The sequence below is a fragment of the Tupaia chinensis genome, unplaced genomic scaffold, assembly GCF_000334495.1.
Source record: "Tupaia chinensis unplaced genomic scaffold, TupChi_1.0 Scaffold144045_1, whole genome shotgun sequence".
Taxonomy (NCBI): Eukaryota; Metazoa; Chordata; class Mammalia; order Scandentia; family Tupaiidae; genus Tupaia; species Tupaia belangeri.
In genome coordinates this window covers 1144689-1156957 of record NW_006203897.1, presented here as the reverse complement: position 1 = coordinate 1156957, position 12269 = coordinate 1144689, and the positions used below count along the sequence as shown (strand labels likewise).

Sequence of the window (12269 nt, the reverse complement as noted above, 5' to 3'; positions counted from 1 at the left end):
TAGGGAAACATAGGATAGTGATTAGGAGCACAGACTCTGAAAGAATACTGTCTAGATTTGAATCCTAATCCTCTAAGTCTCAATTTCTTTACTAAGTGGAAATAATAATGGCACCACTACCATGAGATCATTAAGTTAGAGCCAATGTATACTACTTAGAATAGTCCTTGGCATCGGGGACCAGTAGGTGGCATGGTGGTTAAGGTGCTGGACACTCCCACATGGCTGACCATGGTTCAAGTCCTGGACCTGGTGGCTTGCTTTCGCACTTTCCCTCTCTCTCTCTCTGTCTGTCTCTTTCTCTCTGATCAAATTAAAATAAATGAATGAATAAATAAAATAAATAAAGTTAAATAATTCTTTAAAAAAAAAAAAAAAGAATAGTCCTTTGTATATACTAAACCTAACAAAGATTTTGAAAATAAATGGTTATGAGAAAAAAAAATCAATATACAGAATGCTGCATATGGTTTACAATTTTTATATATTTAAAAAGGGGGTGGGGAGATAATACATAGTTACATTTTTAACTCTAGAAGTATATACAAGAAGTTAAAAATAAAGACTGGTGGGGGTTATTGGAGGGCGTAGGGGTGTTGGAAATGACAAAGAGACTTAGATTTTTTCACCACAAAACTCTTCCCCCCTTTGTTTGAGAGATTTTTGCTATAGGGTGCATGTGCTCGACAGAGAGACAGAAAGCAAGAAATTACCCCCAGGGGGGATGGCCACACTGCAATCCCTTCTTCTCCATTCTCCTCTCTGGATTTTGGGCATGCATGCACACATGCCTGGCCTGAGTTTTAAGCTATGGAACTTGAACTGTGGTTCGTCATGTGGGAACGCAGTGACAAAACCATTATACCATCTGCTAGTCCTGCCACAAAACTTTCTCTCTCTCTCTCTCTCTTTTTTTTTAACAGAGATTTTTGCTATAGGGTGCATGTGCTCACTGGAGAGACAGAGAGAAAGAAAGAGAAATCACTACCCAGGGGGTATGGTCATACCATAGTTCCCTCTCCTCCATTCTTCTGTCAGGATTCTGGGCATATACACACACATGTCTGGCCTGAGTTTTAAGCTACTGGCTCTGAGACTTGAACCCATGGTCAACTATGTGGGAGTCCAGTGACATAAACATTAAGCCATCTGCTGGTCCCAACTCTTTCCATTTAAAAAAAAATATGTTCACGGGGCTGGCAGGTGGCATGGTAGTTAAAGGCACTGGATTCCCACATGGCCAACCTAGTGACCTGCTTTCTCACTTCCCTCCTTCTCTCTCTCTCTCTCTCTCTCTGTCCCTCTCTGGTCAAATTAATAAATGGATAAAGTTAAATAAAATAATTCTTTTTAAAAAAGTGTTCATATGTAACCTATTCAAATATTTTTATTACAACTTTTGAAGAAAATCTAGAATTTTATACAGTCATACACTATCAATAAGAAGTAACATAGAATAAAGACATTTTCAGACTTGCAAAGACTCAAAAAACTCACCTTTCTCAGGAAACTACAGGAAGATGTGCTCCATTAAATCAAAAGAATAAACCAAGGGGAAAAAAGCAAGAAACAGAGTATCCAACACAAAAAAGAGAGACAGTAAGAATTCCCAGGATACTACTGAAGGGAAACTCCAGTTCTACAGCGTGAGCATCTACTAGCTTAAAGTGCAAACAGCCCAGATAGGAACAGAAGAGCAGAGGCTCCAGGGGTAATTTTTCTAAGGGGGAAAAAAGATAAAGGAACTGACAGGATACCTATCTTTGACCACAGGAAAGGTGTTTAACACTCTGGCAGAGTGTTTGGAATGAACATTTGCTTAGTTCTAACATCAACTGTGCTTATAAGGATATGGTTAACTTTTAACTTACCAACGAGGCAGAACAAAATAAAGTGTAAATTGTGATGGTTTTCCAGTGTCACCAATATGACAGGATGAAAAAAATGCACTTTAATAGAAGATAAAAAGCATGCAATAAATAGCAATCTCTGAAAACTCTGACCAAGGTAAATGGATTTACCAGGATTCAAAAAGAGAGGGCAGACGTAGTATTCATCTTAAAATGTTCTCTTCATGTGCAAATCACAATAAAGACCTCTTATATAGTATTATTCTATATAATGTATATGTACATGTAAAATCCCTAAGGACAACTACACCCAGGCAATGGTTATAAAATAGCACCCCGATAGCCAACACAGTGCTAAGTCACTTCACATGAGAATTTTCTTTCCAAATAAAACCAGTTAAAATAAGGTATGCTCATTTTTGTTATGCAAAAGGATGCCCTTGATTGAAAACATATTGTAAAATACTGTAAATCCTTACTCCGGCCTCTCATTGATTGTTCCCAATTTTGCTAGAAGCCTAAACAGTCTTCCATTTTGAACCTCCTATAAAACATTTTAAAAAAAGAGGATGTTAGTATTTCAGCTAACTAAATATAAAAATCAAAGTTTACAAAAACTGGTAAACTGACCAATATTACCTTTAAACAATAAATCCTAACATGTCCACTTTTCAGTTACACTTTTAAAAACAATATGCTTGTTTCATTCAATAGTATTGATAGTACTCAAGCACATCATGTAGCTGACCTTTTTTAGGAACTGTTAAAGTAACTCACATGAAATACCAAGATTCTTGTCTCATGATTGTAGCAAAGTCACAAATGAAAGGAAGAAAACAATCCTCAGGGGACATAAGATATTAAAATAGTAAGCATTCAGTTTAGACAAAAATAGCTGCAATCTTAGCCAATTAGGCACTATATTCAGTACAGTGACTATCTATTTATGCACACAGATACAAGTGTGTGTATACTCTTAATTCTTTTACCTTTGCAAGATCTTCCTCTATGACATCATTTCTCATTTGAGCAGCATCCAACTGAGTATAAAATCGAGCACCAATCATGGGCATGATGTCATTTACACTTCGCATCCTGTTTTGGTCAGTCAACAAATACCTAACCAAGATAAAGAATAATCACTTGAATGCCCAACATGCAATTTAAAAAAAACAATAGCGTAACCTAAAAACACAGAGCTACTACTATCACCACTATCTTAGTGTACACAATTTAAAAAATATATTTTTCATGCAAGTCAAATTCATTTTTAAAGCTTAAATATTGTATTTCTTTTCTCTAAAAAATTTTAAGAGCCAATGGAGAAACTTTAAACATATCTCTTCTCTGCATTTTCCTACTGTGGAAATGAGAAAGTTAAGTATAGAGGGTTACACTTACCCATTTCCATTCTCAAACCCCTTCTTACAGTAATGCTAGATGAAAAAAGCCTGTTATAAACTTTCTGAGAGAGGTAAAACAGGATATGGTTGGGAGAGCTTTTCCTGTTGCTCTCTGAAGATAATTTTTGAAACTAAAACTGGGTCTTCAATTTTGTGAAACTGAATTGAATCCCAGCTTTTTAGAAAACTGTCCTCTGTTTTGTGGCTTTATTTACCAGTTGTCATCATATATCCATTTCTGAGAATCCATGCACTAACATCAGAAGAGACCAATTCAATTTCTTCTATCACCATAACTAAAGCAGAAAACATAATACTTAAAGGGCAATCTGCCAGACTACAAAGATTTTCAATCACCTATTATTGCTTATTCTGTAGGTAATCCATTCTTCATTAAAGCAGCTTCCCACTCTTTTCAATCTTCTGCTTATAATTTTATCTTATTTTCTTCATAGGACTTTCTTCATAGGACTCGTACCACTATCTCAAAATACCTTGTTTGTATGTTTAATTCTTTCTCCCATTAGGGTATAAGCTACAGAAGATGGGAATTCTGTTTATCTTGTTCAAAATGGCCTTAGCATATTGCATGTAGTAACCATATTCTTCTGTTGAATAAATTGTTATACCCATGTGAATAACTCATCTTAGATAACCGTCGGTAATTACTGATATATTTATATCTGTCTAATCACATTTAAAACTATAGTAAGCTACGTGACTTTGGCAAGTTACTATCTAAGCTTCAGTTTGTCCTCTCTAAAATGGGGCTAATAAACAGTATCTAATTCATAGGATTATTAGGAAAATTAAATTAATTCATGCCAAGCAGTTCAAAAGTGCCTGATACATGGTTTATTGCTCTATAAACTTTAGTTTGTGGTCATTATTAAAGTTTGGCTTATTTGTTTATTCACCTTTTATTAGAGAAATTCAAACAATATAAAAAGAAGGGAGAATGGTATAATACATCTCCATGTATCATCACCTAGTTTCAATAATTATTAACATCCGGCCAATTTGTTATATTTATATCCTCTACTCCCACTTTTTTAAAAAGGAAAATTTAGAAATTACAACATGAGATTATTTGAGATATCCTAGGTATTACAAAAAAGGTTAGGAATCATTGCTGAAATCATATATGAAACAAATATTTTCATTTAAAAGATAAATTATCTTATTTGATTATGAATAGGATCCAGGCAACCACTGGCTTCCAGTGCTCTGTCACAAGCAGGATAGTTAAGCCAAACTAACAAAGAACAGGTGGGCAGCCCCATCCTCCATCCCCCAATTCCATACCCCAGGGTTGGTCCAAAAAGAAACTGGATCATCCAGGGCTACACAGAAAGATCAGAAGGGGCAGCTGGAAGCTAAAAGAGACTGTTGATTAGGATCAATAAGTTCTAATTGTTTCTAGAACATAATAGGAAAACTTTAAAAGAGACTCCCTAGTATTTCTTCTCTAGAATAAATAATTGAGAGAGGCTGCGGTTGCCCACCCTGTGGAGTCTCCCAATATTAGATATATCTTAGACAGGGAGAAGTTCTTTGGTGGTTATAGCAGTCCACAGTGGGGTTCTCTTAAGCCAAATCCTTTTCAAACCTACACTCAAGGATTCTCTGGAATCACAAGGTATTTTAGCGCCTAAACATGGGGCCCTCTACACATGTGCTTTCCAGAATGGGTATTCTGGCCACAGAGTATAAAACTGGAATGCATCTGAGGCTTATCTGTGATAACTTTCCCTCTCTCTAGAGCAGCAATGTCCAACAGAACTGAGATGATGAAAATGTCCTCTGTGCTGTTCAATACTGAAATGTGGCTGGTGTAATAGAAGAGGTGAATTTTAAATTTTAATTAATTTAAGTTTAAAAGGTCATGTGTAGCTAGCTCATGGATACCAATACAGCTCTAGACGGTGCCCTTTGGTCAAATGTTTAATATATCAATGATTAGTTTAAACACATCATTTCATGAATTTAAAATATAAACTTAGCAATATGAATAAAGAAATTAAAATGTTACATATATATTTTTTTTTTTCTTTTTTGCCATAAGGTACATGAGCTCACTGGTGAGAGACAGCTGGTAGAAGGGGGTTAGGGAAGGGGAGTGAGAAATTGCCTCTAGGAGGGATGGCCAAACCTTAATCCCTTCTCCTCCAATCTCCACTTGGGATTTTGACATGTGTACACATGCACCTGGCAGGTTTTTCAAGCCACTGAGTCCAGACCTCGCAGTCAACCGTGTAGGATCCAGTTGCCTTAACCACCACATCACTGGTTTGCCCTTGCTTAATTTTAAATAGTGACACTAAAAAAGAATTGCTATTAAAAGGTCCCTTATGAAAAGAAGTAATACCTCAAACTCAAAACAAAAAGATTCTATCTTATCTAATATGATCATTTTAAACGTTTTATCATAAAGTGAAACTTACAAAATCAGATTCTTCAGGTCAGAGGAATAGTTGATTGTCACCAGTTCCATGGCTTTCTGTAAATTCTCTCGCTGAATTCCTGCCAAAGAGTTGCAAGCCAAAGCCAACACAACTTTTCCTAATGATATCAGATCTGCTTGCTGACATAAAAGAATAAATATAACCTTTAATTTTTATTTCATAGGTATACATTGAATACACCAACACTACCACATAATGGGAAAAGCATCATTATGAGTAAGCGGCAGAACTTAGGGCAGGGTCCTCAAATATTGGTACTCATCAGAATCACCTGGAAGCTTATTAAAAAGACAATTTCTGAGCCTCTCCAGCAGAGATTCTAATTCAATGGACCTGGGAACAGGCCTAACATTTTAAAAGCAACCAGGTAATTCTGATGAAAGCAGTTCTAGGTCACACTTTAACAAACATTAAGCAACTCACAGGCCCACTAAGAAATCGATACTTTTAAAAGTTTTCTTACAATTTTATTTAAATAGCATTAATATTCCTCTCTAATACAACAAATTCATGGTTACTATACATCTCCTTTACTATGATCCCTGCAATTCAATACATATACTTTCCCCCGAAAACACAGTGGGAGCGTGAAGAATTATCTGAAGAACAGTTTTCCCATACAAGCCTAAGTATTAGCCTGATTTTACAGCATATTCTTTAGAACTCTGAAAATGACAAACTTCAATGACATCCTGTCTGTCTTTACTTCCAAACAGACCATTTTTACTCACATTATAACAGATCTTTGTAAGCTTTGGAACCTACTGCTTCCCCCCCCCTTTTTTTTTTAAATAAAGACTTACCATTCTGAGGCTTTCCTTCTAAAAAGGTTTTAAAAAGATGCTGGCTGACTGAAGTAAACTCTTAATCACCTACTATAACTCTAGGAACACGATGGTCACCCCCAACTGGCCCTGCTTGGTAGGCAATCACGAACAGCCGCATGCCTAGAAGAATGTAGCGGCTCCCAGTTAACATAAAATCACCTGAAGTAATTCCCACAGAAGAGTTCTGTAACTCTTTGAAATCTAAGATCTTATCTGCATTACTTGATATATGTGTGTTTGCTAAGTGCTAGTTTATTACAAGGAGTTGTCAAGTCTAGTTGTATGTTTAGAACACCTGAAGAACTTTAAAAAAATCATGTAGCAGCCATCCCCTCATCCCAATTTTGGTGTTATTAATCTAGGGTAAAATTTAGATAAGTTGTATTTTTCAAAGCTTCCACAAGAAATTATGATATGCAGCCAGATTGAGAACCACTAGTTTAATGGAAGGTTTGTAATTTGTTTATTTGGGAAACCAGGTGAGTATTTTAAGGCTATCACTAATAACATTGTTGCACTATACACTGTATGACTACCCTTAACATTATTTTACACTCCAAATAAGAAATAACAAGAAGTTAAACTCCATTAATAAAATAATTAAAACTTTCAAATCTAAAAATTTACCTGAAACTCACAGTCAAGAATCTGACATTTTGAATACATGGTCCTACAATCAGCAGAGAAACTGGTTAAACAAACTACTTTGAGTCTATCAGAAAGAGAGATGCCAAGGATCCATGCCAGAGAATTACCCTAAACTTCCCTAGTTAGGAGCCCAGAATGGCCCAAGGGAAGGTGGCGTCACTTCTATTGGGGGGGAAGAGGTGCTATGAACTATAAGAAGAATTTCCTTTGACTACACTGAAGATCAAGTAAAACATTCCAACTTATATTAAGAAAATTACGGTAACCTTTTCAAGAGAAATTAACACACATACATGCCAACTGTAAATTTCTATATGTGTTTTAACCCAATGTATTCAGCAAGGCAAAATGAAGTTTATAATTTTTTATCAAGTATCTGAGCAGCATGCACCAACACACAGCACCCCCCAACCCTTAAAAAAAACCAGATTTTTCAGTTTGGCTTCACCCTGAGTTAATGCTCAATGATACCTCCCACCTAGAACATTCCATTATTCCCTATTATGAGATAGGAAAACAAAGGTCCACGGCAGCTGAAGAACTGGATGTGTTTAAAACCTAAGACTCTAAATTGAAACAACTTTGAAACCACTTTTAGAAATAAAGCATACATGTGGCATAATCCAGATTAAATTGGATTTAAAAAAAGAGGTTCATAAAGTCTTGCTTAATTAAGAGAACTTAATGTTGCAAAAGCTCAACTCTCCTTTCCTTATTTTCCAACTAAAATATTTTCTATTTCTGGGGGCCGGCAGGTGGTGCAGCGGTTAAGGGTGCTGGACTCCCACATGGCCGACCGCAGTTTGAGTCCTGGACCTGGAACCTTGCTTTCTCACTTTCTTTCTCTCTCTATCCCTCTCTGGTCAATTAAAGTAAATAAATAAATAAAGTTAAATAAAATAATTCTTTAAAAAAAATTCCATTTGTTATTTTGCTTCTTACCTCTATCTGAATTTCCCCTCCATTTGTTGAATTCAGGAGGTTTTTTTCCCCCCAAACTCATTTTCAGTTTCTCCCTGATTCTTGATTTCTTGATTTCTTTCTCTGATTCCATCTATGGCTCTACTTATTGTCCATTTTACTGAAAGTCAGTCTCTATCCACATGTCTGAAACTGACTATGAAAAACAGACCACAAGAAACAATGCACTCCTTTCTCACATACCCTATTCTCTGTAGTTTGACACTCCCCCTTTGGGACTATTTTTAACTCTTCTATACCTTCCTACAATGACCTATCTAAAAATTTCCACACATATATAACTACTGAAAAATAAAAATAAAATGACAATTTTTTAAATGTTGCTTGAACTTATCAATGAAGGTTGCCTGAGTTTATGAATGAAGGTGGTTCCTGACTTACAAGTCAGTTGCTCTAAATGCTTAAAAGTTGTCTGTTTTGGAATTCAAAGATCTTTCTTTTTTCTTTTCTTTTGTTTATTAAGATAACTACATAGCCTGTGACATAACTGAAATACAGTCATGTATCACTTAAAGACAGGAATATGTTATGAGAAATGGGTTATTAGGCAATTTTATCGCTGCACAAACATCATACTTACACAAACACAGATGGTATAGCCACCTACACACCTAGGCTATATGGTGTAATTTTTTGGGATTATGGTGATATATGCTGTCACCGACTAAAACATCTTAATGCAGCACACGACTGTACAGTACATTTCCATACAAAAAGGAAAATATACTACTATGGTGACATTCAGAGAAACAAAATCAAACTAGTCTTGTTTTAAGTTAGTAACTTAAAAAAGAAAAGAAATCCTACTCAGAAAAGAGTGAGAAGATAACTGTAAAGCATGTTTTCTTTTTCTTTTTTTTATATGGACAGGGGATTTCAAGATACTTAGAACAAGACGTTAATGGCACTGGGTCTAAATAATGTCTAATTTCCCTTCAAATATTTAGTATTCTTCTTGGAAATATGACGATGGAAAGCATTTTAACGGTCAATATTCAGTCACTCTTGGAAGAAAAATTCATCAGAGACAATTAGATAGGCACTAAGGCAGAAAAGAAGAAAACTAGCTAAGAAACCACAACTATAGGTAAGAAAGAGGGAACAAATTCCCTTTGTTGAAAGCTTGCTGAAAGAAAAACAAAGGAATTAGATCATTCCCTGTACTGCCCACCAGATGTTGCTATAGACCAGGACAGCTTGGCTGCTGTAGAGGTCAGGTGGGCACCAGCAGAAGGGAAAGACGACGTTGAAGTCTGAATACAACCGAGTGCAATAAATGCCTTTAAGTCTTTAGACTGCATTGTCTGTGGTTCAGTAGCAAAAGAGAATTCCATGAGAATCAAAAACTGAACACTACTTAGGCTCCATGTCTTACTCTGTCCTTTCTTTCCTTTTGTTCTGAATTCTTACACAAAGGTAAACTAAAATCTTCAAGAACTTTAAACAAAAGTTGAAAAGAGAAGAGCAATGGGAAGGTAAGGTATTTCTTGATGTAAATATTCTAAGTTAAAAAAAGTTCAAAATAACCAAAAACTTCCTACATACAAAGAACTAAAAATGTTTTAAAATCACAACTGTAGACCCTAAAGAGAACGACTGCATTGAATGAGATGAAAGATTTACTCTAATAGTTACATTACTTGCACAGAGCAATCAAGATAATAAAAGCTATTCTTTCTTAAAATTATTTTATCTATCTATCTATCTATCTATTTAAATTTGTTGATAAAAGAGGAATAGAGAGAGTGAGAGAGAAAGTAAGAAAGCAAGCTGCCAAGTCTGGGACTTGAACCACAGTCGGCCATGTGGGAATCTGGTGCCCTTAACCACCATGCCACCTGCTGGCCCCAATAGCAGCTATTCTTAATGCATCCTATGGATAGGATCTTATTCTTCTATACCATATATTAACAAGGAAATAAAAAACAGCAAAATAGCCAAGAACATTATGAGGCCTAAAGTAGCACTACTAGATAATGAAGTCAGACCATAATCAAATTCTAATAATGTATAAGTGATAGGTTCTGACTGAACAACAGAAAAACATTACTTCAAAAATAGCCATCCAACAATAATCCTTTGAAAATATTTCTAAAGTTTTATGACTGGTAGTGGGACAAGTATCCTAAAAGCAAAAATAATAATGTGATTAAAGAAGTGAAAAAGTGGGACCAGCAGTAAGCATAATAGCTATGTCCCTGGACTCCCATGTAGTCGACTGTGGTTCGAGTTCCGGACCCGGTGGCTTAAACTCACGCCAGGTGCGTGCGCATGCGTGCTCAAGATCCCAAGAGGAGAATGGAGGAGAAGGGATCACAGAGTGGCCATCCCCCCAGAGGGTGATTTCTTGCTTTCGGTCTCTCTGTCTCTCTGGCGAGTGCACGTGCCCTATAGCAAAAGCCTTTCCAAAAAAGAAAAAAAGAAGCAAAAAAGTAAGGTGTCTTTAATAGAACCCATTCCAGCTGACTAATTAATTTGTTTTAGTGTATCTATGCTAAGGACAAATTTCCCAGTAATGTAAATACATTTTCATTGTAAACAGCTTGAGTCTGTGACGCTGTCATTAATTCTGCATATTACAGCCTATAAGAGCTCTACACTGAGAACAAAACAGTGATTAATAAATACATGTTCAACACATAGACCACCCAAAAATAAAGTGAAATCAAGGCCCCCTGAAATAGTTTAAAATAAACTTGTTTTATTTAAAAAAAGCTTTAAGTTGTTAAGTAAGTGTTCATGTTAATTCGTACTTACCTGGTACTGAGCCATTAATGCCAATGGATTATTATTTTGACTGTTATCAAATGTTAAAACATCAAAAACTCCAACACAATTTACCCGCAACCTTTAAGGACCAGAGAATTTAAAGAAAATAATTAAAACAAGTTTTTCTTAAGTTGGGTACTAATAAATTTAACATTTCCTGCAGTATTAGAAAGGATCTCAGAACATTATTTAGTCTGACTTCTATCCAACCACCATTTTGAGATGAATAAATTAAGGCTCAGAAATATTAAGTGATATGCCTATGGTTATAAATGTTAGCAACTGACAGGGCCAAGACTCTACCACATTATTTTTTTCTAAGAGAAAAGGTCTTATTACTGGCTTTGAACTTGCAACCCTCCTACCTCAGTCTCCTCAAGTAGGTGAGATTTTAGGTGCTGAGCTCAGACTGGCTTTGAACTTGCAACCCTCCTACTCAGTCTCCCTAAGCAGGTGGGATTTTAGGTGTTGAGCCCATACTTTAAACACATCTTTTGACCAACAGGCTGTTTATCAGTACCTGACTTACAAATCAGTTGCCCTAAATGCTTACTTAAAAGTTGGTTGGTTGAACTCACGCTGCAGATCCCCACAACATCATTCCCGCTAATCACAAGATGGCTGCTGTGCCGCATCAACTGATAATCATCTCTACTTACCAGAACCGCTTTCCTAAAACTGTATTCCATGGAGACTCACCTACAATTGCGGAACTGCACGAGACCCACCCTTGATCCAACCTTGAATGGAATCTATGTTCCCTATTGTTAAAAACTTTAAACTCGTGACCCCTCTCCCTTTAATTGCATGTATCACATTTTCAATATCTCCTCTGGAAGACAACTGTATATAGCAGAGATCGTGTAATGGGAGAGGGGGGAAAGGGCAGAGGGTCAAACATGGGATAAAAAACATATATATATGTATACATATGTATGAAAGTAGAAATGGAATATTATTGATGATAACATGCTTGATTAAGCCACTATGCAGTTTATCCTACATGGGAAACCACATTTGTATGTTGTGATGATGCCCAGGGAATGAATGTTAGGTAATAAAAAAAAAAGAAAAAAAAGTTGCAGGAGGAAAAAAAAAAAAGGTAAAACTGTTCATATCATTTTGTAAAAAAAAAAAAAAAGCATATTTGACGACTGCAGCAAGCTGTATGGGCACAGCTGGGTACTACTTTATAGTATGTTCATTCTACTCACTGGGGTTTATGCCTAAAGTCAGACTTGGGTTCATGTATAGGTATGTGTCAGCTGTGCTAGCTATTGGATATATTTAGACTTATTAAGTTCATTGGCAGAACAATTGAATGGG

At 36.0% G+C, this 12269-nt stretch overlaps 1 protein-coding gene across 1 annotated transcript in view; it reads right to left on the bottom strand.

The window, feature by feature from the left end:
• Nucleotides 1-12269, bottom strand: part of PAN3 (poly(A) specific ribonuclease subunit PAN3) — a gene marked incomplete at its 5' end in the record, with an annotated part of 156723 nt that overhangs the window by 19086 nt on the left and 125368 nt on the right. Inside the window, 4 exon segments of the mRNA XM_014583104.2 lie at nt 2330-2394; nt 2840-2969; nt 5698-5837; nt 10932-11022. Of these exon segments, the coding sequence (XP_014438590.1) occupies nt 2330-2394; nt 2840-2969; nt 5698-5837; nt 10932-11022 (426 nt within the window).